The 26,024-nt window shown below is 43.2% G+C and overlaps 1 protein-coding gene across 3 annotated transcripts in view; it reads right to left on the reverse strand.

Moving 5' to 3' along the window:
* Positions 1 to 16,900, reverse strand: part of LOC139543485 (protein ERGIC-53-like) — a 28,830-nt gene extending 11,930 nt beyond the window's left edge. Inside the window, exons 1-11 of one of the 3 annotated variants that reach the window (XM_071349591.1) lie at positions 16,642 to 16,882; positions 14,505 to 14,659; positions 11,348 to 11,455; positions 10,992 to 11,053; positions 10,347 to 10,446; positions 9,989 to 10,115; positions 9,350 to 9,408; positions 8,993 to 9,125; positions 6,726 to 6,910; positions 2,331 to 2,401; positions 2,023 to 2,235 (exon numbers count right to left, since the gene is read on the reverse strand). In XM_071349591.1, coding sequence (XP_071205692.1) covers positions 2,199 to 2,235; positions 2,331 to 2,401; positions 6,726 to 6,910; positions 8,993 to 9,125; positions 9,350 to 9,408; positions 9,989 to 10,115; positions 10,347 to 10,446; positions 10,992 to 11,053; positions 11,348 to 11,455; positions 14,505 to 14,659; positions 16,642 to 16,849 — 1,245 coding nt within the window. In that variant the 5' untranslated portion in view covers positions 16,850 to 16,882 and the 3' untranslated portion in view covers positions 2,023 to 2,198. Of the gene's footprint in view, positions 1 to 2,022; positions 2,236 to 2,330; positions 2,402 to 6,725; positions 6,911 to 8,992; positions 9,126 to 9,349; positions 9,409 to 9,988; positions 10,116 to 10,346; positions 10,447 to 10,991; positions 11,054 to 11,347; positions 11,456 to 14,504; positions 14,660 to 16,641 lie in introns of those variants that run through there. The other 2 variants (XM_071349589.1, XM_071349590.1) reach the window with 2 other exon arrangements.
* Between the last annotated feature and the right edge of the window lie 9,124 nt (positions 16,901 to 26,024).

Raw genomic sequence — 26,024 nt, forward strand, 5'->3', positions numbered from 1 at the left:
AACATTCTATTGAAATGGTTACTTGCATAGTGGATTATTTTGTTTAGACATGTAGATAGCTAAACAATGAGCCATAATCCCAACTCATAACGTTACTACCCTGCATGAATCTGCAGGTAGCGAACCAACCAGGTTTAATGTTAGCTAGCTAACATTAGGCTATAACTAGCAATGCAAGTGGCTGAGATTCAAATAATATTACCACACAGATCATACACGTAACGTTAACTAGTCAGCCAGCTAACGTTAGGTATCTAGCTAACAGTACACTTTAACCTGAAATGAAAACGACTGGCATAATTAGAAACATGTATCTCGCTAGAATATCTTAACCGTATATATGGATGGACACTTCTCCCTCTCTGCCATGGTTGGTTTCCCTCAACACCGTAACGGTTTTGCGCAAATAGATTTTGTCCCCCAACACCAAGCGCGATCCCGATACGCAGGTTAAAATACCAAAACAGACTTAACTAATTGTATTAGGGACTGGTCGAAAAGCCTTAAACATTTATGGTAATTTAGCTAGCTAGCTTGCAGTTGCTAGCTAATTTGTCCTATTTAGCTAGCTTGCTGTTGCTCGCTAATTTGTCTGGGATATAAACGTTGAGTTGTTATTTTACCTGAAATGCACAAGGTCCTCTACTCCGACAATTAATCCACACATAAAACGGTCAAACGAATCGTTTCTAGTCATCTCTCCTTCCAGGCTTTTTCTTCTTTGGACTTTATATGGCGATTGGCATCTCAGTTACCACGACGACCGACCGAACTCAGTTCATCTTTCAACCACCCACGTGGGTATAACCAATGAGGAGATGGCACTTGGGTATCTGCTTCTATAAACCAATGAGGAGATGGGAGAGGCAGGACTTGAACCGCGATCAGCGTCACAAATAGAACCGACTTCTATTTTAGTCCCTGGCAACGCAGACGCTCGCGAGCAGTGTAATAATTGAATAACATGTATATTTACTTTTTTTTTTTTTTGCAAAGCACGCGACAGGCGGTCTGGTCAGCATGTTAGTTCGAAGATGTAATTCGGAGACAGGTGTTTTATACATCTCCCTCTGCATATTTGCAATCAACACGCCAGCATTTTCTCCATCTCCTTAGCTATCATACTCTAATTCCACTGATTTCAAAACTCGGTCCTCCAGAAAGTGGAGAGCAACACTTATGCAGTTCTACTACGTGATATCTTTAAAAAAAAGCTGTGTTAGGTAATCCTTTCTACACATACTGACCAGCTCATGTTATAGACAGAAGCAGCTACTTGGCAGACCAATCCAAACTCATCTCGGCATGTCCAGCCCACTCATTATCTTAGCCAATCATGGCTAGTGGGAAGGTTGCTGACTTTTTTCGTGGCTAAACCGACTAGGCTCGTAATTTAACAATTATTTAGAATTACAGATGACATACGACTTTGTTATTAATTGCTTTAGAATTACTATACATTTGGAGAATAATGAATGCAATAAGAACATTAAAATTTTATGTATAATTCACCTTAGAATAGCACATGCTTCTGTCCGGTGATTTTATATGCTTCAGAATGTATTTCACGTTTTTTGGGGGCGAGAAATACCCGGTTACCCGGAAGAAAATAGATTGTTCTTGGGATGGAGAATTTGTAAAATACCAGGGAAATATTAAACCGTAGTGAATACTTATCTAATTAAGATATATTAGTGTCTTATGTTTCATTAACCCCCCCAAAAAAATGCTCTTCCACAGTATGTTGTGTAGATTACAATTAAATCCATTTTAATTACACCTTTTACACAACAAAATGTGGAAAAAGTCCAGGGGTGCATTCAGAAAGTATTCAGATCCCTTGACCTTTTCCACAATTTGTTACGTTACAGCCTTATTCTAAAATGGATTACATAATTTCCCCCCCTCAATCTACACACAATGCCCGATAATGTGAAAACAATGAAAACAGGTTCGTAGAAAATTGCTAATTTATTACAAATAAAAAAAAAAAATTTTTTTTTTTACATATGTATTCAGACCCATTGTTATGAGACTCGAAATCGAGCTCAGACGCATCCTGTTTCCATTGATGATCCTTGATGTTTATACACCTTGATTGGAGTCTGTGGTAAATTCACACACCAGTCTATATAAGGTCCCACATTTGACAGTGCACTACAGAGCAAAAACCAAGCAACGAGGTCAAAGGAATTGTCCTAGAGTTCCGAGACAGGATTGTGTCGAGGCACAGATCTGGGGAAAGGTACCAAAACATTTCTGCCACATTGAAGGTGATAAACAAATACAGAGAAAGAAAACAAAACAATGGTTATTGCTACTGCACTTACTTCAACTCGTTCAGGTTTCTCAGTATCTCCTGTTGTGTTGCGACCACTGCACCCATTTCTTGACTAGGAGCCTAAAGATAAATTAAATTAATTAATGTTTTATACCTAAGGATAAATTACTGAAAGATGTTTGAGTAAAGGCATCTTTACTTTTTAGTAATAAAACTGGCATACATACAGTGCATTCAGAGAGTATTCATACCCCTTGACTTTTCACATTTTGTTTTAAAATGTATTAAAATGTATCAATTAATTAAATTGAGGTGTGTAGGCCAGTGACCAAACATACCCACCACCCCATAATGTCAAAGTAGAATTATGTTTTTACAAATGAATAAAAAAGGAAATGCTAAAATGTGGAAGCAGCATATGATTGAAAGTGAGATTATATAGTCTGAAGCTCGTTAGCTTCTTACCTAAACCCATGGCACAAAAGGTCAGGAAACATTTTTTGACCTTTATTTAACCAGGTAGGCCAGTTGAGAACAAGTTCTCATTTACAACTGCGACCTATACAGTGTGTGCAAATATAAGATTAGGGAGGTAAGGCAATAAACATGCTATAGTGGCGAAATAATTACAATTTAGCAACTAAACACTGGAGTGATAGATGTGCAGAAGATGAACGTGCAAGTAGAGATACCGGGGTGCAAGGGAGCAAAAAAATAAATAACAATATGGGGATGAGGTAGTTGGATGGGCTATTTACAGATGGGTTATGTACAGGTGCAATGATCGGTAAGCTGCTCTGACAGCTGATGCTTAAAGTTAGTGAGGGAGATATGAGTCTCCAGCTTCAGTGATTTTTGCAATTCGTTCTAGTCATTGGCAGCAGAGAACAGGAAGGCAGCTAAAAAGGGGTGTTGGCTTTGGGGATGACAAGGCAAATATACCTGCTGGAGAGCGTTCTACTGGTGGGTGCTGCTATGGTGACCAGTGAGCTGAGATAAGGCGGGGCTTAAACCTAGCAGACACTTATAGATGACCTGGAGTGAATTCTGGGCTGGGACCGACAGGTAAACAAAATGAGGTACCGTGTTATTGAAACAGTCCAGGGGGCATCAGCTGTGTAGCCGAGTGCACATAGGGTCAAAAGAGCAGCAATAGGCGAGTCATGGTGCTGTTCGGTAGTCACTATTACGCTAGGCGAGCAGGGGACACAGCGTTCAGAAAAGCTAGTGGGCCGGGGCTAGTAGCTGGTTCTACGGCAACATCATAACAGAATAGCCGGTTGAGACCACATCGGGCGATCACGTCGGCAGTCCATTCATGATGGATCGGCGGGGCTCTGTGTCGACAATAAAGGGTCCAGGCCAATTGGCAAAGAAGGTATAGTAGCCCTAGAATTAGCTGGTATATGGGCCTAGCTCGAGGCTAGCTCAAGACCAGCTGGTGCATGCTTTGGGACAGAAGTGTTAGCTAACAGTAGCCACTCGTTTGCAGCTAGCTAACTGCGATGATCCGGAGTAATGATCCAGAGCGGCAGGAATCCGGTGATATGGTAGAGAGAAGCAGTCCGATATGCTCTGGGTTGATATCGCGCTGTGCAGATTGGCAGGTGTTGTCCGAGCTAAGGCTAGCTGATGACGGGGAAAAAAGGCGAGGACCGCTAGCCGTGGTTAACAAAGACTAGTAGCTGGCTAGCTCCTGATGGAAGTTCCAGTTATAAGGAAGAAAAATCCAAAATCCGTACCACATTGGGTGAGGCGGGTTGCAGGAAAGTATATTTAGTTTGTAGATAGAAAGTGAGATTAAGATGTATACGAAGAAGACTGGCTATTTACACAGGAAAAGACCAAAGACAAAGACCGATACACGTTCTACTGCAGCGCCATCTTAGAAAACAACCCTATTTTGACCCTTAGCCTAAATAAGTTCAGGAGTAAAAATGTGCTTAACCTCTTGGGTAGGGGGCAGTATTTTCACATCCGGATGAAAAGCGTGCCCAAAGTAAACTGCCTGTTACTCAGGCCCAGAAGCTAGGATATGCATATAATTGGTAGATTTGGATAGAAAACACTAAAGTTTCTAAAACTGTTAAAAGTATGTCTGTGAGTATAACAGAACTGATATGGCAGGCAAAACCCAGAGGACAAACCATACAGCGGTTTAACTGGACAGGTTCCACTCAGAACAGGCCTCGCCATGGTCGACCAAAGAAGTTGAGTGCACGTGCTCAGCGTCATATCCAGAGGTTGTCTTTGGGAAATAGACGTATGAGTGCTGCCAGCATTGCTGCAGAGGTTGAAGGGGTGGGGGTCAGCCTGTCAGTGCTCAGACCATACGCCGTACACTGCATCAAATTGGTCTGCATGTCTGTCGTCCCAGGAGGAAGCCTCTTCTAAAGATGATGCACAAGAAAGCCCGCAAACAGTTTGCTGAAGACAAGCAGACTAAGGACATGGATTACTGGAACCATGTCCTGTGGTCTGATGAGACCAAGATAAACTTATTTTGGTTCAGATGGTGTCAAGCGTGTGTGGCGGCAACCAGGTGAGGAGTACAAAGACAAGTGTGTCTTGCCTACAGTCAAGCATGGTGGTGGGAGTGTCATGGTCTGGGGCTGCATGAGTGTTGCCAGCACTGGAGAGCTACAGTTCATTGAGGGAACCATGAATGCCAACATGTACTGTGACATACTGAAGCAGAGCATGATCCCCTTCCTTCGGAGACTGGGCCGCAGGGTAGTATTCCAACATGATAACGACCCCAAACACACCTCCAAGACAACCACTGCCTTGCTAAAGAAGCTGAGGGTAAAGGTGATGGACTGGCCAAGCATGTCTCCAGACCTAAACCCTATTGAGCATCTGTGGGGCATCCTCAAACAGAAGGTGGAGGAGTGCAAGGTCTCTAACATCCACCAGCTCCGTGATGTCGTCATGGAGGAGTGGAAGAGGACTCCAGTGGCAACCTGTGAAGCTCTGGTGAACTCCATGCCCAAGAGGGTTAAGGCAGTGCTGGAAAATGATGGTGGCCACACAAAATATTGACACTTTGGGCCCAATTTGGACATTTTCACTTAGGGGTGTACTCACTTTTGTTGCCAGCGGTTTAGACATTAATGGCTGTGTGTTGAGTTATTTTGAGGGCACAGCAAATTTACACTGTTATACAAGCTGTACACTCACTACTTTACATTGTAGCAAAGTGTCATTTTTTCAGTGTTGTCACATGAAAAGATATACTCAAATATTTACAAAAATGTGAGGGGTGTACTCACTTTTGTGATATACTGTATATATATATATATTTCCCTTTGGGCATGGTGAAGAAGTTAATTACACTTTGGATGGCGTATCAATACACCAAGTCACGACAAAGTCTAGGTCCAAGAGGCTTCTAAACAGCTTCTACCCCCAAGCCATAAGACTCCTCTTCAAATGGCTACCCAGACTATCTGCACAAGGCACTAAAGTAATACTGCAAAAAATGCAGAAAATGAGTAGCACTTTTTTTTTCCTGAATACAAAGTGCTTTCTTTGGGGCACATCCAATACAACACATTACTGAGTATCACTCTCCATATTTTCAAGCTTAGTGGTGGCTGCATCATGATCTAAGAACAGGTAAAATCCTAGAGGAACACCTTGTACAGGAGTTGCTTACCAACAAGACAGTGCATGTTCCTGAATTAGTTTTGCCTTAAATCTGCTTGAAAATCTAAGACCTGAAAATGGTTGCGATGATCAACAACTAAATGTTGTACAATCCAGGTGTGTAAAGCGCTTAGATACTTACCCAAAGAGAGTCACATGTAATCACTGTCAAAAGTGATTCTAACATGTATTGACTCAGGGGTTCAATACTTATATAATCAAAAAACATATATTCGTGTTTATTATTTTATTCGTGTATACATTATTTTAAATGCTAGAATTTTCCCTCCACTTTTACATTAGAGTATTTTGTGTAGATCGTTAACAGAAAATAATTTTTAATCCCACTTTGTAACAAAATTTGGAAGAAGTCGAGGGTTATGAATAGTTTCTGAAGGCACTGTATGTCCATGGCCCGTGCTTGACTTGGGCAGGAGCTAACTGGAGCAGAGTACCAGCACCTCAAGATTTTTACTGCTTGAGTTCCTGCACCTTTTATAGAAAATTAGCACAATAGTATTTCCTGCAGAGTACCTGCACCTAAATAAACAGGACCGGCACACAACATTATTACCAGCACCTATTTCAGTTCAAGTCTAGCAAAGTTAATGGCTATATTGAGGTCAACAAAACAGAGTAAACATCTGAGGTTAGTGGCATAGTCTGCAGTGGTATTAATGAATGAAACCTTCCCTCCTTGATGCAAGGCCTCAATCAGAGCAGTAGGTAGTTGTAATTGTGTGCGTAATGTAAATGTTTGTGCGCGCGAGTGTACGTGTACACTTAAACTTCCTACCTGTCCCACCAACTCCCCTTGGCGTTTGGATATCTCGTCTGTAACCACAGAAACATAGCGGTTCTGTTCGTCGAGGATCATGGCCATCTGACGGTGAAGCTGTTTGATCTCCAGGTGGATCTGGCTCTGACCCTCAAACACCTGGCGGATATCCCTGTCGTTGACACTCTCGTACATGTCCTCGACTTAACACAGAACAGGACACACCTGTTGCATCAAGTTCTAGCATCTAGACAGCATAGCATCCATTGGTAGCATCTAGTATGTACAAAGTAGCCAATAACCTGCATTAGACTTAATTTGTTTTCTGTTATTGATATTTAAATTGTGCTGACCAACTGCGTAAACTATAGGCCATAGAGTCACACACACGCAGTTGAAGTCGGAAGTTTACATACACCTAGGTCGGAGTCATTAATCGTTTTCAACCACTCCACACATTTCTTGTTAACAAACTAAAGTTTTGGCAAGTCAGTTAAGACATCTACTTTGTGCATGACACAAGTAATTTTTCCAACAATTGTTTACAGACAGATTATTTCACTTATAATTCATGGTATCACAAATCCAGTGGGTCAGAAGTTTACATACACTAAATTGACCGTGCCTTTAAACAGGTCGGGAAATTCCAGAAAATGATGTCATGGCTGTAGAAGCTTCTGATAGGCAAATTGACATAATTTGAGTCAATTGGAGGTGTACCTGTGGATGTATTTCAAGGCCTACCTTAAAACTCAGTGCCTCTTTGCTTGGCATAATTGGAAAATCAAAAGAAATCAGCCAAGACCTCAGAAAAATAATTGTAGACCTCCACAAGTCTGGTTCATCCTTGGGAGCAGTTTCAAAGCGCCTGAAGGTACCACGTTCATCTGTACAAACAATAGTATGCAAGTACAAACACCATGGGTCCACGCAGCCGTCTTTCCGCTCAGGAAGGAGACACGTTCTGTCTCCTAGAGATGAACGTACTTTAGTGCGAAAAGTGCAAATCAATCCCAAAACAACAGTAAAGGACCTTGTGAAGATGCTGGAGGAAACCGGTACAAACGTATCTATATCCACAGTAAAATGAGTCCTATATCGACATAACCTGAAAGGCAGTTCAGCAAGGAAGAAGCCACTGCTCCAAAACCGCCATAAAAAAGGCAGACTACGGTTTGCAACTGCACATGGGGACAAAGATAGTCTGGTCTGATGAAACAAAAATAGAACTGTTTGTCCATAATGACAAACAGAGGAAGGGGGGGATGCTTGCAAGCCGAAGACACCATCTCAACCGTGAAGTACGGGTTGGCAGCATCATGTTGTGGGGGTGCTTTGCTGCAGGAGGGACTGGTGCACTTCACAAAACAGATGGCATCATGAGGGAAGAAAACTATGTGTATATATTGAAGCAACATCTCAAGAAATCAGTCAGGAAGTTAAAGCTTGGTCGCAAATGGGTCTTCCAAATGGACAATGTTCCCAAGCAAACTTCCAAAGTTGTGGCAAAATGGCTTAAGGACAACAAAGACAACAAAGGTATTGGATTGGCCATCACAAAGCCCTGACTTCAATCCTATAGAACATTTGTGGGCAGAACTGAAAAAGCTTTTGCGAGCAAGGAGGCCTACAAACCTGACTCAGTTACACCAGCTCTGTAAGGAGGAATGGGCCAAAATTCACCCAACTTATTGTGGGAAGCTTGTGGAAGGCTACCCGAAACGTTTGACCCAAATTAAACAATTTAAAGGCAATGCTACCAAATATGAATTGAGTATGTAAACTTCTGACCCACTGGGAATGTGATGAAAAAAACTAAAGCTGAAATAAATCACTCTGTACTATTATTGACATTTCACATTCTTAAAATAAAGTGGTGATCCTAACTGACCTAAGACAGGGAATTTTTACTAGGATTAAATGTCAGGAATTGTGAAACTGAGTTTAAATGCATTTAGCTAAGGTGCATGTAAACTTCCGACTTCAACTGTGTGTGTATCTATATATATATATATATATATATATATATGCTCCCAGTAATTTATTGGGTAAACCACATTTCGGCATCAGTGTGTTCTTCACCCTGAAGGAGGCACTGATGCCGAAAATGTGGTGTTTTAACCAATAAATTACGGGGAGCTTATATAGTGTGTGTCTCTCTTTAGTTACATTTAATTGACCAAACTATTGAATAATAACATCAATATTAAATAATAAAGTATATTAGTCTAAATATAAAAAGTATAAAAAAAAAAAAGCAGAACATTTTATTTAGTGGAACTAACTGGGTTCTCTCTGGACTTCCGGATGCTCCTTCTGATAGTCCTCTTTCTTTTTGTCCAGCTCCTGCTGAAAGTCCTCAAATTCCTCCTGGTACTTGTCCTGCTCCTCCTTGGGGATCTCTGCTTCAGGTGCAGGCTTCAATGGGACAGAAAACAACCACTCTGAACCCGCACCGTAGAGACTGAGGCCCCTTACTTACATCACGCTTTATCATACCCCTATTGAAATACCCACACAATTTCACTCAGATCTTCTTCCAATTAAATATTACTGGAGATTGGTATAACTAAGGACTGGGAGTGGTAGAAAATAAAACGAGTTACCAGCTCTGAGAGGTATAACTAAGAAAATCTAGTTACCAGTTCTTGGCCAGGTTCTGTTAGTCTGAACGTCAAGAAGGACAGGACATCATGGTCATCTGGAAGACGGGGGAAAAAATGCATTAAACATGAAGTATCATGATGTAACGTTAAGCAAGGGCGTCAATTGGGTATGGCAGTCGCCATATCCAAGTTCAACACCAACCCCTGAACAGGGAGGAAGGATGTTTTCCCGGCTGGGTGGCTTGAGGACTATGAAAAGGACATCGACACAGCTCTGCAGTGAACAGCAAAACTTCTCTCAAAAGATGGCTGTAGATGCCGTTTGTCTTGACATGAAACTATACAAACCAAGGTGATAAAGGCTGGAGCCAATTTATGCTTTTGTTTGGCTGTTCTTTAAATTGCATGACATTTTTTTTAATAGTGAAGAAATGCAGTAAATGAACTTTATAAAAATTCCTTGTCACTTTTCCATAACCTAGGTTTAGCTGACATTTAGCCTGACAATAATAATCCTAACGTGACATTAAGCTGTTAAATCAATGTTTACAGAAGAGTCAAATCTAATTAGACAGGAATGACAGACAAACTTGCTTTTGGCAAGTTTAATAATGCATTACAACCACATAATGCATTACACCTGCAGGCCTTAATAAGTAAATTGTTACCAAGTACCACCTGCTAGACCACCCGTGGCAGCTGAGATGCCAAAGTAGCCCTCCTGAGGAATGATCATGTTGTCCACCTTGGTACAGAACTCATAGTCATCCTTATCTGGCGTGAAACCATTGTTAATCAGCACCTGAGGGGACAGACGATAGCACGTCAATTAAGGCAATCAATTGAAATAAATTCCCAATATAAAAAGACTAGGCAATTTTTTTTGTGCATAATGCAAAACTGTTCAGCATCCATGTCTCTGTTGATGTGGAGAAAAACAGAGTAAAAGGGCAGAGATCAGAGTATAGACAGTGGTATCGATGAGTACAAGGGAGAGTGATTATTTGAGAACGTTGATTGAATATTGGCCTACCGTTAGTGTCTTCTTGTAGTATGTTATTTTGGCTCTGACAGGATAGGGTTTGTTACGAAAGTCTCTTAAGCATGTTCCCAGGGCTTGAGTCGTGCCATCACTGCAAAAAAAACATCCTGTTTAGACACTAAAACTGAACACTATATTATTATAGTAGTAGTACTTCATACAGTATATTTCAAGATAAATTAATTGATCCCCACAAGCATCGACAATAAGACAAAAGAACGAAGGCCAACGTCGATCCATATAAAGTATGAAATACACATGCATGATAGCAGCACGAAAAGCAAGTGCAGAGGATAAAATGCTCCATATACAGTGTGGTCAAACAAATAACATTTCCAAAAGTAAATGGTTTGGAGAATTGAGAAATTAAGGAAAACATTTCAAATGTATTTTACGCCTATTATTGTAAACTGCATTTTCAGCAGTGACAAAACAGAAAACAGTGTGAACTCTAAGACATGGGCCTAGATCAACTGTCACAGAGAAGTGATTTAAAGCTTTCACTGTCAAGGGAGATTAGGAAGAGACAGGACTATAATCTCCAACCACAAATATACTGTAAAAAAATATATATATATTTAAATTGTTTACATTTTCCTTTTGTGATGTCAGTGAGGCAAGGAAATGTTGACTTACTTTGGGTGATCATAAACAAGTTTGCCATTGTTTCCCACCACCAGCACAGCAGGGTTATTTTTCTAAAACAAACAGTTAAACATTAATATACCTAATCTATGTTTTGAAGGTCATTTGGGTTTACTTTATCCAATCCCAGCATACGTCCTCATCAGACCTAGGCATACCACTTGAAAGTATGAAAACAGTTTTTGTTTCCGAGTGTGTATAGTATCAATCTATTATTCCTATAATTTGCATTGTAGTAATTGAATATTAAAAGGTATATTATATACACTTGACTTTACCTATGATTAAGTCAATGAATGCAGTATATTTTGTATTTTATGAATATATAATTAATATGGCCACCAAACCTTCCCATCGTTGTCAAAGGAATCGAAGAAGACACCGATGCCGATCCAGTTGTCAGCGGCTCCATAGACAGGACCATCTAGGCCTTGTGCAGTGGTGAACCATATCGCCTGTTAGAGGGACAGACAGAAATTAAGACACGGAGAGACTGGAAGGTCCAAAAATACTTGTTTAACTGTCTAAATAACTATATGGAACAGTAGAGCAGCAAAGGGTCAGACGGATAAACATGGGGACAATAGATACAGTACGATGTAAAGTACAGTCAAAGCATAATGTAGGAATCGAACCCACGACCTTGGAGTTACTAGCGCCACACTCTCACCAACTGAGCCACACAGGAACAGGGCCGACAGAGATAAACACGGTTATTAACCTGAAGTCTGAGCCCGTAGGTCAGCACAACTCCACATCCTCTACTAGCACAACTCCACATCCTCCACTAGCACAACAGCCACCATAATATAGGCCTATGTCTCAACGGACAGAAATAACCTTTTCACACCATCCTTTATCAGTCTAGAAATAATTAACTGTGGCAGAGGGTAGAAACCATACCACTATATTTGAAACCAGACCACTCAACTGCAAGTCTCGTATTTTTGAATACCTGGCTGTCCCGTCTTCAGTCAGCTGTTTGTTCCACAAAACATAATTCTAAAACTGGCTAGTAGTCTCCTCTTTCCTAAGAGAGGCTGTTTAATTAACCAGGCTTACGTTTACTTTACTGCTTTTGGGTAAAGTTTATCGACTTAAATTAAGTTGATATACACTGCTCAAAAAAATAAAGGGGAACACTAAAATAACACATCCTAGATCTGAATGAATGAAATATTCTTATTAAATATTTTTTTCTTTACATAGTTGAATGTGCTGACAACAAAATCACACAAAAATTATCAATGGAAATCAAATTTATCAACCCATGGAGGTCTGGATTTGGAGTCACACTCAAAATTAAAGTGGAAAACCACACTACAGGCTGATCCAACTTTGATGTAATGTCCTTAAAACAAGTCAAAATGAGGCTCAGTAGTGTGTGTGGCCTCCACGTGCCTGTATGACCTCCCTACAACACCTGTGCATGCTCCTGATGAGGTGGCGGATGGTCTCCTGAGGGATCTCCTCCCAGACCTGGACTAAAACATCCGCCAACTCCTGGACAGTCTGTGGTGCAACGTGGCGTTGGTGGATGGAGCGAGACATGATGTCCCAGATGTGCTCAATTGGATTCAGGTCTGGGGAACGGGCGGGCCAGTCCATAGCATCAATGCCTTCCTCTTGCAGGAACTGCTGACACACTCCAGCCACATGAGGTCTAGCATTGTCTTGCATTAGGAGGAACCCAGGGCCAACCTGGTCTCACACAGGACCAGCATATGGTCTCACAAGGGGTCTGAGGATCTCATCTCGGTACCTAATGGCAGTCAGGCTACCTCTGGCGAGCACATGGAGGGCTGTGCGGCCCCCCAAAGAAATGCCACCCCACACCATGACTGACCCACCGCCAAACCGGTCATGCTGGAGGATGTTGCAGGCAGCAGAATGTTCTCCACGGCGTCTCCAGACTCTGTCACGTCTGTCACATGTGCTCAGTGTGAACCTGCTTTCATCTGTGAAGAGCACAGGGCGCCAGTGGCGAATTTGCCAATCTTGGTGTTCTCTGGCAAATGCCAAACGTCCTGCACGGTGTTGGGCTGTAAGCACAACCCCCACCTATGGACGTCGGGCCCTCATACCACCCTCATGGAGTCTGTTTCTGACCGTTTGAGCAGACACATGCACATTTGTGGCCTGCTGGAGGTCATTTTGCAGGGCTCTGGCAGTGCTCCTCCTTGCACAAAGGCGGAGGTAGCGGTCCTGCTGCTGGGTTGTTGCCCTCCTACGGCCTTCTCCACATCTCCTGATGTACTGGCCTGTCTCCTGGTAGCGCCTCCATGCTCTGGACACCACGCTGACAGACACAGCAAACCTTCTTCCCACAGCTCGCATTGATGTGCCATCCTAGATGAGCTGCACTACCTGAGCCACTTGTGTGGGTTGTAGACTCCGTCTCATGCTACCACTAGAGTGAAAGCACCACCAGCATTCAAAAGTGACCAAAACATCAGCCAGGAAGCATAGGAACTGAGAAGTGGTCTGTGGTCACCACCTGCAGAACCACTCCTTTATTGGGGGTGTCTTGCTAATTGCCTATAATTTCCACCTGTTGTCTATTCCATTTGCACAACAGCATGTGAAATTTATTGTCAATCAGTGTTGCTTCCTAAGTGGACAGTTTGATTTCACAGAAGTGTGACTGACTTGGAGTTACATTGTGTTGTTTAAGTGTTCCCTTTATTTTTTTGAGCAGTGTATTTATTATTAAAACATTTAGAACAGTTATTTAATTTTCATGATGGTCTACATCCATAAATGTCATTTACGCAATTACTGTCCAGCCCTAGTGCCGGCCCTGATATTTAACTGGCTCTTTTCACATTGTCCCTTCTAGCATTGTTCCAGCAACTACGGTGGATGCGTAACCAGGCCTGTAAAGTACAGCTTGATCAGCTCCAGCATGTAGTGTGAAAAGGTCTAAAGCAGAGATGGGCACTGACTCTCAATTTACTGTTGAACGTTAGAATCATCGAATACACAAGGTGCATTTCATTGTGCATCAGCAGTCACTTAATTAGCCCATGTCAGCAAAAAACATTTAGATTGGTAAGTTGGTCTAGTGGCCAGCTATGTAAACTCGTAGTAAGCATGATCGAACTACCGACCGGTGTGGGGCACATTGATCATCAGTTACCATATTAAAAACTGCAAACATGTGCCTCCACCCTATTGAAAAATGTGTAGAATTGCAGGAAATTATCTGTAAAACTGCTAAATCTTCTCTCCACCCCATGGCAAAGTGTAGATTTGCAGGAAATTAAAAAGAAATATTCCAAAAACTTTCTCAAGTGTTTTTCTCTCTTCGCTGTCACGAGGGAGGCCGCTAAATGTTTTGCTCGCAAGGTGGGGTAAGGATGTGGGTACGCAGACCCACGAGCCACTGTGGCCTCTCATGAGTTTAGTTTTTGTTGTGGTCCCCGACCCCCATCAGTTGCCCATCCCTGGTCTAGAGTCAAAGTGAATAGAAGCCATAGGAAGGAGGTGTTATTCAGTTCTTACCAGGCCGTCGGCTCCCATCCTCCCCCGTCCAGATACACGAAAGGTCACCTCAGCCTCCCAGTGGTCAAAGTTGACCGTGTTTTTGGTCCAGACTGAGCCCTTCTGACTCCTGAGAGAGGGGGTGATACGGACCTGGTCGGCACTGGGGATGGCATCTGGAATACAAGGTTGATAGTTTAAAGGGTTGGGAGGGGTACATTCTAGTTAATGTTCAATTAATTCATACTGGCAAATCCTAACTCTAACAAAATGTAGCTTCTCATGCATTCAAAATGTTCCTGAATTTAAACTGTACAGAAACTGTGAAAACTCACTCTGTGAAGATCCAGAAGTACTTGTTTAACTGTATAGTGTAACTACATATGGAGAAACAGTAGCTTATTGGCCCAGGGCAAACAATTGACCAGGAGGTTAATTTTCTTACAAAGCTTGAGGTTAGGAACATAAATGTGTGTTCAGCCCATGTACACCTTAATACGTGTGCTCCTGGGATTATGTCCAAGGCCCTCTGTCAGTAACAGTAATATATCTGAAAACTTCCTATGTAAAGGACAGAGAGACATTATAATAGGTCTAGTATTATTAACAGTGCAATGTTAAGCCATGCTTGTCAGGCTTATGGCTAGACACAAGATCATGCTATATCCAAATTACCTCGCTCTTGTTAGGCTTTATTGTCTAAGCAAGACAGATATGGCCTTGGAAAGGAGAAATATGGGTAATAGCAACTAGCCTAGTGCAACCAGGCTTTGGCATATTTTATTTTTTTATTTATTTTACCGTTATTTTACCAGGTAAGTTGACTGAGAACACATTCTCATTTGCAGCAACGACCTGGGGAATAGTTACAGGGGAGAGGAGGGGGATGAATGAGCCAATTGTAAACTGGGGATTATTAGGTGACCGTGATGGTTGAGGGCCAGATTGGGAATTTAGCCAGGACACCGGGGTTAACACCCCTACTCTTACGATAAGTGCCATGGGATCTTTAATGACCTCAGAGAGTGGAGTGGAGAGTGGACCTTTGCCTACACCTATTTTGGTGTGACCAAATTCTAAATGACAATTGTACATGTGTAGAGCCACATGCCATCTCACTACAGCCTATACTGATAAGAAAAGGGCACCAATGTAAAATGGACTCAAATCTGGGTGCGTCATCAGCTGGACCTTTGCGCAGTTTTAAGAGACACTGATTTGTTAACCCGTTACATTACACAAAACCATGCCAGACTAGGGGACAAGCAGGCCACTTCAATAGGAAAGAAATTAAACGCTCGTCAACTTCAAAAAGCGCTCTCAAATATTAGGTATTGTGTGAAACCTGCTTGCTGTAGCATGTGGGTGGTTGTGTGTTGCGAGGAGAAATCCAAAACTAACCAGAGGAATGTTAACATTCCAGATTGATCTCTGTGTGCAAGTCATCCATGTTACTTTGTTTGTAAAACTCAGTATCGTTGAAAGGAACCAACTGAACTATTAAGTGTCAACTACAAAGAAATGTAGGCTGGCAGGTATACAGATGGTATACTTTGGGGTCGGGTGATTTAGCCAGCTGGCAGGCAAGCGCCTGAAACCCTACCTCTTCAAAGAGTATTTTAAAATACCCCTCCCCCCTTTCTAGCTCTGACTTTACTGAGAACTAGTTTATGGAGGGAAAGTGTAGTTACTAAGCCTGTGATGTGGTTGTCCCACCTAGCTATCCATCTTAAGATGAATTCACTAAACTGTAAGTCACTCTGGATAAGAGTCGCATATTGCCTGACGGTGCATGTACCTTTCGCTTCTCCTGCTTCTCTACAGTATTCTAAAGCTGCTGGCTATTTAACGGCCATGGCATGTTGAAACGAGTTTGATATCAGGCCACTGTTTAGAAACTGTAGCAAGCCAAGTCTGCACAGTCGAGAACTTCTCTACACAACAATGAACGGATCCCCCTACAGAAGTTCTCTACAGCAGGCAGTAGCCGGATAGCTACAACAAACGTGTCAAATGTATCCCCTACATGCAAAATAGCTACAATCGCTGGCTAGAGTGGCAAAATAGCTATCGCAGCTGATTTTCCGCTATACCTATTTATAGGTTATGATAATTGATAACGGTAAGCAACTGCCTAGCCAGTCAAACTGAAACTTACTTCCACTGTGCACCCAAAAAGGAATAATCCCGTCGGTTTGAGACAGGTGTGGTCCCTTGAAACTGTACTTGTATTCAAATCGACGGTGTGGAGCTTCTTCAGTCGATGCACCGGCAACGATATTATCGGCATTACTGTGGTGAAATGTTAAAGTTAATATTAATAAACAAGCATCAGCAGCCAGACACCTTCCTATGGAGACCGCCATGTTTTGGTATCACTGCTTACGTAGCATTGAAACAGAGAGGATGACGGGAATGCCTGTTGAGCCAACAGGGCGCTTTCTTATTGGTTGAATCCTAGACACAGCCGAGTTGCGGCCACTGAGGTATTATATGAACGGTTGCAGCTTGCTTGTACTTCACAGAAAGCAACTGAATTACATTGTATCCTTAGATAAATTATACATTGTAGCCTGGTATGTGTCTGCATTTATTTCACAATGTAAACAACGATTCTGTTTCGCGATGTTTTTACAATGTAACCAGTCCTTTAAAAAACTTGTATTTAAAAGAAATGTTGCCTTATTTAGACGATCAGGTTTCATCCAGTGTGATATCTATTTTGTATTTATTTATTTAATTTATTTACATTTTATTTTATTAGTGAATCATAAATTACAGAAAATACACACATCAAAATATAAATACAAAATTCAAGCAGAAAGAAAAACTAGGTCATAAAAAACAAACACATTCATCAGTAATAAGGTCCTCAATCAGCTTTCTGAATTGCCCTAGAGGAGTGGTTCCAAAACTTTTTATAGTCCGTACCCCTTCAAACGTTCAACCTCCCGCTGCGTACCCCCTGTGGGCAGCAGGGGCATCGCACTCTCAAATGTTGTTTTTGCCATCATTGTAAACCTGCGATAGATTTATTAAACACAAGCATGAGTGTGAGTTTTTGTCAGAACCCGGCTCGTGGGACGTGACAAAGAGCTCTTATAGGACCAGGGTACAAATAATAATATAATAATAATCAATAATTTTGCTCTTTATTTAGCCATCTTTCATATAAAACCTTATTTGTTCATCAAAAATTGTGAATAACTCACCACAGGTTAATGAGAATGGTGTGCTTGAAGGGATGCACATAACTCTGCAATGTTGGGTTGTATTGGAGAGAGTCTCAGTCTTAAATCAATTTCCAAATGTAACGGATTTGAAATGGCTAGCTAGTTAGCGGGTACGCTCTAATAGCATTTCAATCAGTTACGTCACTTGCTCTGAAACCTAGAAGTAGTGTTTCCCCTTGCTCTGCAAGGGCCTCGGCCACAGTCTGTGCCTGTATTTAGTTTTCATGCTAGTGAGGGCTGAGAATCCACTCTCACATAGGTACGTAGTTGCAAAGGGCATCAGTGTCTCAACAGCGCTATTTGCCAAGGCAAGAAACTCAGAGCGCAGCCCTATCCACATTTTCCTATACAGAAATCTGGAAGTGGCTTCTGATTAAATTACATTTTCACAGAACTTCTTGTTGCAATTTCGATGAGGCTCTCTTGTTCAGATATCGGTAAGTGGACTGGAGGCAGGGCAAGAAAGGGATAACGAATCCAGTTGTTTGTGTCGTCCATTTTGGGACAGTACCTGCGTAGATGCGCACCCAGCTCACTCAGGTGCGTCGCTATTTCAGATTTGACATTGTCTGTAAGCTTGAGTTCATTTGCACACAAAAAAATCATACAATGATGGAAAGACCTGTGTGTTGTCCTTTCTAATGCAGACAGAAAAGAGATCCAACTTCTTAATCATAGCCTCAATTTTGTCCCGCACATTGAATATAGTTGCGGAGAGTCCCTGTAATCCTACATTCAGGAGAGAAAAAACATCACCCAGACAGGCCAGCCGTGTGAGAAACTCGTCATCATGCAAGTGGACAAACAAGTGAAAAATATGGTCAGTAAAGAAAACTTTAAGCTCGTCTCTCAATTAAAAGAAACGTGTCAATACTTTGCCCCTTGATAACCAGCGCACTTATGTATGTTGTAAAAGTGTTACATGGTTGCTGCCCATATCATTGCATAATGCAGAAAATACACAAGAGTTCAGGGGCCTTGCTTTAACAAAGTTAACCATTTTCACTGTAGTGGCCACAATGTCTTTCAAGCTGTCAGGCATTCCCTTGGCAGCAAGAGCCTCACCGTGGATGCTGCAGTGTACCCAAGTGGCGTCGGGAGCAACTGCTTGCACACGCGTTGCCACTCCACTATGTCTCCCTGTCATGGCTTTTGCGCCATCAGTACAGATACCAACACATCTTGACCACCAAAGTCCATTTGATGTCACAAAGCTATCCAGTACTTTAAAAATATCCTCTCATGTTGTCCTGGTTTCCACTGGTTTGCAGAAGAGGATGTCTTCCTTAATTGAACCCCATAAACATACGGACATATACCAGGAGTTGTGCCAGGCCAGCCACATCTGCTGACTCATTAAGCTGTAACGCATTTAATTCACTGGCTTGTATGCGAAGCAGTAATTGTTTCAAAACATCTCCTGCCATGTCACTGATGCGTCGTGAAACAGTGTTGTTTGATGAAGATGTCTGCATAGTTTTTTGGGCCTTTTCCCCTAGAATTGTCCCAGCCATATGGTAGCTCACCCTATAACATGCTTCTAGCCCCTTCTTATTAATGGTATCTGTTGCTTTTATACGTCTTACTACTCGAAAGTTGTCTTTATTCTCGCTCAAAAACTCCCGTGGCTTATTTTTCAAATTGTCATGTTTCGTTTCTAAATGTCTGCGCAAGAGTGAAGGTTTATCCCGTGAGAGAGTAACGGTTATTGTAATTGGATGTTAATTATTCGACTAGACTACCTGTATTTGACATTGTGTTGGTTTCATTTTATTTTTGGCAGTTAAACGAAGCTACTCAGACGAGAAAAAAAACCTCACCCAAATGTATAGCCAAATTGGAAAACATAAATGTACTGTTTCAAAATGTGAATCACATTTTATGCCAGCTAAATTAGATAATGCTTTGATATCCAGGAGACAAATGTTGTTATAAACATGTCTAGACATAGCTAACATTACAGTACCTATATGTGACCCGATTCAGGAAACTAGGCGTATGTCGCAAATCCCGACTTCACAGGAGAGCTGTTTGAACGTAAAAAAGTGTTTTATCAAAACGTGTTTTTTGGCAGAAATTCCTTCTCAAACACGTGAACGTTCATGTGCCTTCATATCAAACTTGTATGCCATCTGTAAATAAGAATAAAATTGTTAAATTACGAGCCTAGTTGGTTTAGCCACAGAAAAAGTGAGCAATCTTCCTGCTAGCCATGATTGGCTGAGATAATGAGTGGGCTGGACATGCCGAGAGATAAGTTTGGATTGGTCTACCATATAGCATGTGTCTGTCTATTGGAGCTGGTCAGTATGTTTAGGTAATCGTGTCGAACGTGGCTTAGATTTTTTTTGCGGGTAGTAAAACTGCATAAACCTAATGTCAAGTTTTAAAGTGTACTGTTAGCTAGCTAACGTTATGTGTATGCTCTCCACTTTCTGGAGGACCGAGTTTTGAAATCTAGTTTGATAGCTAAGGAGGAGATGGAGAAAACACCAGTCTGGATTACATCGTCAAACTAAGGTAACCATGCATGGCATCAGACAGGAGACGCGTTCAACCATGATGTATACTGGTAAGATTTTCAGATATTACACGTTTCTAATTTTGATAGTGGTTTCATTTCAAGTGTACTGTTTGCTGGCTATCGTTAGCTGGCTGGGTCGCTAGCTAATGTTGTGTATGATCTTATTCTTCGTATCTCAGACACATTTGCTTGACTAGTTATAGCCATATAACCTGGTTGGTTAGCTACCTGCAGATTCATGCAGTGTAGTAACGTCATGAGTTGTGATTTAACAAAAGACTCTCGTCTTAGTGTGCCAGAGTGCCAAATAACTGATGCATTTTTGAAAGCTCAACACGAGTTGAATATGTCTGGTGTCAGTAAACGTCGGCAACAAAGCGTAATTCAGTTGTTGCCAGCAGCACAGTTACAGTCACCAACGCTCTGGATAACATGAAAAAAGCCTATCCAGCTCTGCTAGGGCGAGTAAAATGGTCAGAGTGGGGTGTTCTCTCATTATGTGTCTGGAAGTAGCTAGCCAATGTTAGCCAGTTAGCTTGGGTGCTTGACTGTAGATGTGAGGTCAGAGCTTTCAAATCAACCCTACTTATTGGGCAGAGCGTCCAGTGTGCGCTCTGAACGCGAAACCACAGATTGACCATTACTCGCTCGATGTGCTGTTCTCTCTCTCTCTTAGATGTCTGGAAGTAGCTGGCAAGTTAGAACAGAACGGTTGGATTAACCATTAAATAGATGGGTGGGGCTAAGGCTTAAGAGTGCTTGAACAATATTGAATGGGTGTAGACAAAGAGGGGCTCTCCAATAGTTGTACCAAAACATTGAAAGACGGTTTCTCAAAAGCGAGTTTACAAGTTGATCAACTTTCAAAGCAGAATTACTTTCCCATTGTTTCCTCAAATGCAGTGTATGATATACCATTTACATTTACATTTAAGTCATTTAGCAGACGCTCTTATCCAGAGCGACTTACAAATTGGTGCATTCACCTTATGATATCCAGTGGAACAACCACTTTACAATAGTGCATCTAACTCATTTAAGGGGGAGGGGGGGGGGGTAGGAGGAATACTTTATCCTATCCTAGGTATTCCTTAAAGAGGTGGGGTTTCAGGTGTCTCCGGAAGGTGGTGATTGACTCCGCTGACCTGGCATCGTGAGGGAGTTTGTTCCACCATTGGGGTGCCAGAGCAGCGAACAGTTTTGACTGGGCTGAGCGGGAACTGTACTTCCTCAGAGGTAGGGAGGCGAGCAGGCCAGAGGTGGATGAACGCAGTGCCCTTGTTTGGGTGTAGGGCCTGATCAGAGCCTGAAGGTACGGAGGTGCCGTTCCCCTCACAGCTCCGTAGGCAAGCACCATGGTCTTGTAGCGGATGCGAGCTTCAACTGGAAGCCAGTGGAGAGAGCGGAGGAGCGGGGTGACGTGAGAGAACTTGGGAAGGTTGAACACCAGACGGGCTGCGGCGTTCTGGATGAGTTGTAGGGGTTTAATGGCACAGGCAGGGAGCCCAGCCAACAGCGAGTTGCAGTAATCCAGACGGGAGATGACAAGTGCCTGGATTAGGACCTGCGCCGCTTCCTGTGTGAGGCAGGGTCGTACTCTGCGAATGTTGTAGAGCATGAACCTACAGGAACGGGTCACCGCCTTGATGTGAGTTGAGAACGACAGGGTGTTGTCCAGGATCACGCCAAGGTTCTTAGCGCTCTGGGAGGAGGACACAATGGAGTTGTCAACCGTGATGGCGAGATCATGGAACGGGCAGTCCTTCCCCGGGAGGAAGAGAAGCTCCGTCTTGCCGAGGTTCAGCTTGAGGTGGTGATCCGTCATCCACACTGATATGTCTGCCAGACATGCAGAGATGCGATTCGCCACCTGGTTATCAGAGGGGGGAAAGGAGAAGATTAATTGTGTGTCGTCTGCATAGCAATGATAGGAGAGGCCATGTGAGGATATGACAGAGCCAAGTGACTTGGTGTATAGCGAGAATAGGAGAGGGCCTAGAACAGAGCCCTGGGGGACACCAGTGGTGAGAGCACGTGGTGCGGAGACAGATTCTCGCCACGCCACCTGGTAGGAGCGACCTGTCAGGTAGGACGCAATCCAAGCGTGGGCCGCGCCGGAGATGCCCAACTCGGAGAGGGTGGAGAGGAGGATCTGATGGTTCACAGTATCAAAGGCAGCCGATAGGTCTAGAAGGATGAGAGCAGAGGAGAGAGAGTTAGCTTTAGCAGTGCGGAGCGCCTCCGTGACACAGAGAAGAGCAGTCTCAGTTGAATGACTAGTCTTGAAACCTGACTGATTTGGATCAAGAAGGTCATTCTGAGAGAGATAGCGGGAGAGCTGGCCAAGGACGGCACGTTCAAGAGTTTTGGAGAGAAAAGAAAGAAGGGATACTGGTCTGTAGTTGTTGACATCGGAGGGATCGAGTGTAGGTTTTTTCAGAAGGGGTGCAACTCTCGCTCTCTTGAAGACGGAAGGGACGTAGCCAGCGGTCAAGGATGAGTTGATGAGCGAGGTGAGGTAAGGGAGAAGGTCTCCGGAAATGGTCTGGAGAAGAGAGGAGGGGATAGGGTCAAGCGGGCAGGTTGTTGGGCGGCCGGCCGTCAGAAGACGCGAGATTTCATCTGGAGAGAGAGGGGAGAAAGAGGTCAAAGCACAGGGTAGGGCAGTGTGAGCAGAACCAGCGGTGTCGTTTGACTTAGCAAACGAGGATCGGATGTCGTCGACCTTCTTTTCAAAATGGTTGACGAAGTCATCCGCAGAGAGGGAGGAGGGGGGAGGAGGGGGAGGAGGATTCAGGAGGGAGGAGAAGGTGGCAAAGAGCTTCCTAGGGTTAGAGGCAGATGCTTGGAATTTAGAGTGGTAGAAAGTGGCTTTAGCAGCAGAGACAGAAGAGGAGAAAGTAGAGAGGAGGGAGTGAAAGGATGCCAGGTCCGCAGGGAGGCGAGTTTTCCTCCATTTCCGCTCGGCTGCCCGGAGCCCTGTTCTGTGAGCTCGCAGTGAGTCGTCGAGCCACGGAGCAGGAGGGGAGGACCGAGCCGGCCTGGAGGATAGGGGACATAGAGAGTCAAAGGATGCAGAAAGGGAGGAGAGGAGGGTTGAGGAGGCAGAATCAGGAGATAGGTTGGAGAAGGTTTGAGCAGAGGGAAGAGATGATAGGATGGAAGAGGAGAGAGTAGCGGGGGAGAGAGAGCGAAGGTTGGGACGGCGCGATACCATCCGAGTAGGGGCAGTGTGGGAAGTGTTAGATGAGAGCGAGAGGGAAAAGGATACAAGGTAGTGGTCGGAGACTTGGAGGGGAGTTGCAGTGAGATTAGTGGAAGAACAGCATCTAGTAAAGATGAGGTCAAGCGTATTGCCTGCCTTGTGAGTAGGGGGGGAAGGTGAGAGGGTGAGGTCAAAAGAGGAGAGGAGTGGAAAGAAGGAGGCAGAAAGGAATGAGTCAAAGGTAGACGTGGGGAGGTTAAAGTCACCCAGAACTGTGAGAGGTGAGCCATCCTCAGGAAAGGAACTTATCAGGGCGTCAAGCTCATTGATGAACTCTCCAAGGGAACCTGGAGGGCGATAAATGATAAGGATGTTAAGCTTGAAAGGGCTGGTAACTGTGACAGCATGGAATTCAAAGGAGGCGATAGACAGATGGGTCAGGGGAGAAAGAGAGAATGTCCACTTGGGAGAGATGAGGATCCCAGTGCCACCGCCCCGCTGACCAGAAGCTCTCGGGGTGTGCGAGAACACGTGGGCAGACGAGGCGAGAGCAGTAGGAGTAGCAGTGTTGTCAGTGGTAATCCATGTTTCCGTCAGTGCCAAGAAGTCGAGGGACTGGAGGGACGCATAGGCTGAGATGAACTCTGCCTTGTTGGCCGCAGATCGGCAGTTCCAGAGGCTGCCGGAGACCTGGAACTCCACGTGGGTCGTGCGCGCTGGAACCACCAGGTTAGAATGGCGGCGGCCACGCGGTGTGAAGCGTTTGTATGGTCTGTGCAGAGAGGAGAGAAGAGGGATAGACAGACACATAGTTGACAGGCTACAGAAGAGGCTACGCTAATGCAAAGGAGATTAGAATGACAAGTGGACTACACGTCTCGAATGTTCAGGAAGTTAAGCTTACGTTGCAAAAATAAAATAAAATCTTATTGACTAAAATGATATAGTACTGCTGGCGGTGAAGTAGGCTGGCTAGCAGTGGCTGCGTTGTTGACTTTGTTTGAACGTGTAGCTGGCTAGGTAACCTCGACAATTACTCAAAAACTACACAATTATCTTGGATACAAAGACAGCAAAGACAACTATGTAGCTAGCTAACACTACGCTAATCAAGTCGTTCCGTTGTAATGTAAGTTGTAGTGTGAGTTTCTACAGTGCTGCTATTCGGTAGAAGTTGGCTAACTAGCAGTGTTAGCTAGCAGTGTTGACTAGGTAGGAGACGGCAGCGCAGCGCGGTGGACGAAAATAGCTGGCTAGTTAACCGAATAATTACTCTAACCAACTCTAAGCTACACAATTATCTTAGATACAAAGATAGCAAAGACAACTATGTAGCCAGCTAACACTACACTAATCAAGTCGTTCCGTTGTAATGTAATCGTTTCTCCAGAGCTGCTATGCTGCTATTCGGTGGCTAGCTGGCTAGCTAGCAGTGTTGACTACGTTACGTTACGAAAATAGCTGGCTAGTTAACCGAATAATTACTCTAACCAACTCTAAGCTACACGATTATCTTAGATACAAAGATAGCAAAGAGAACTGTGTAGCCAGCTAACACTACACTAATCAAGTCGTTCCGTTGTAATGTAATCGTTTCTCCAGTGCTGCTATGCTGCTGTGCTGCTATTCGGTGGCTAGCTGGCTAGCTAGCAGTGTTGACTACGTTGTTACGTTCGGACGAAAATAGCTGGCTAGCGAACCTCAATAACCTCAATAACTACACAATTATCTTTGATACAAAGACGGCTATGTAGCTAGCTAAGATCAAACAAATCAAACCGTTGTACTGTAATGAAAATGAATGAAAATGGTAAAACTACCTGTGGAGCGAGGCGGAATTGCGACTGCACGCTCCAAACCGGAAGTTCTGAGTCACTACTTTTATCCAATGTAAAAAACTGAACTTCAAATGTTGCTACAGAAGACCGAGTCACATATACATACAGTTCATTCAGAAAGTATTCTGACCCCGTAAATTTTTCCACATTTTGTTACTTTACAGCCTTATTCTAAAATTAAATACACATTTTTCCTTATCAATCTGCACACAATACCCCATAATGAAAAAGTGAAAACAGGTATGGAGATTTTTGCAAATGTATTAAAAATAAAAAACAAATACCTCATTTACATAAATATTCAGACCCTTTGCTGTGAGGCTCAAAATTGAGCTCACGTGCATCCTGTTTCCTTTGATCATCCTTGATGTTTCTACAACTTGATTGGAGTCCACCTGTAGTAAATGCAATTGATTGGACATGATTTGGAAAGGCACACACCTGTCTTATTAAGGTCCCACAGTTGACAGTGCATGTCAGAGCAAAAACCATGCCATGAGGTCGAAGGAATTGTCCATAGAGCTCCGAGAAAGGACTGTGTCGAGGCACAGATCTGGAGAAGTGTACCAAAACATTTCTGCAGTATTGAAGGTCCCGAAGAGCACAGTGGCCTCCATCATTCTTAATCTCTACGGGATCGGTGTCCCGACAAACATCTCTCTGGTAAGAAGGGTGTGGATGTATGCTTCAAGATTAACAACTCATGGTGTAATCATAACAACTTCCAGGAACTCAAGTCCT

The sequence above is a fragment of the Salvelinus alpinus genome, chromosome 18 (genome assembly GCF_045679555.1).
Source record: "Salvelinus alpinus chromosome 18, SLU_Salpinus.1, whole genome shotgun sequence".
In the NCBI taxonomy this organism is placed as follows: Eukaryota; Metazoa; Chordata; class Actinopteri; order Salmoniformes; family Salmonidae; genus Salvelinus; species Salvelinus alpinus.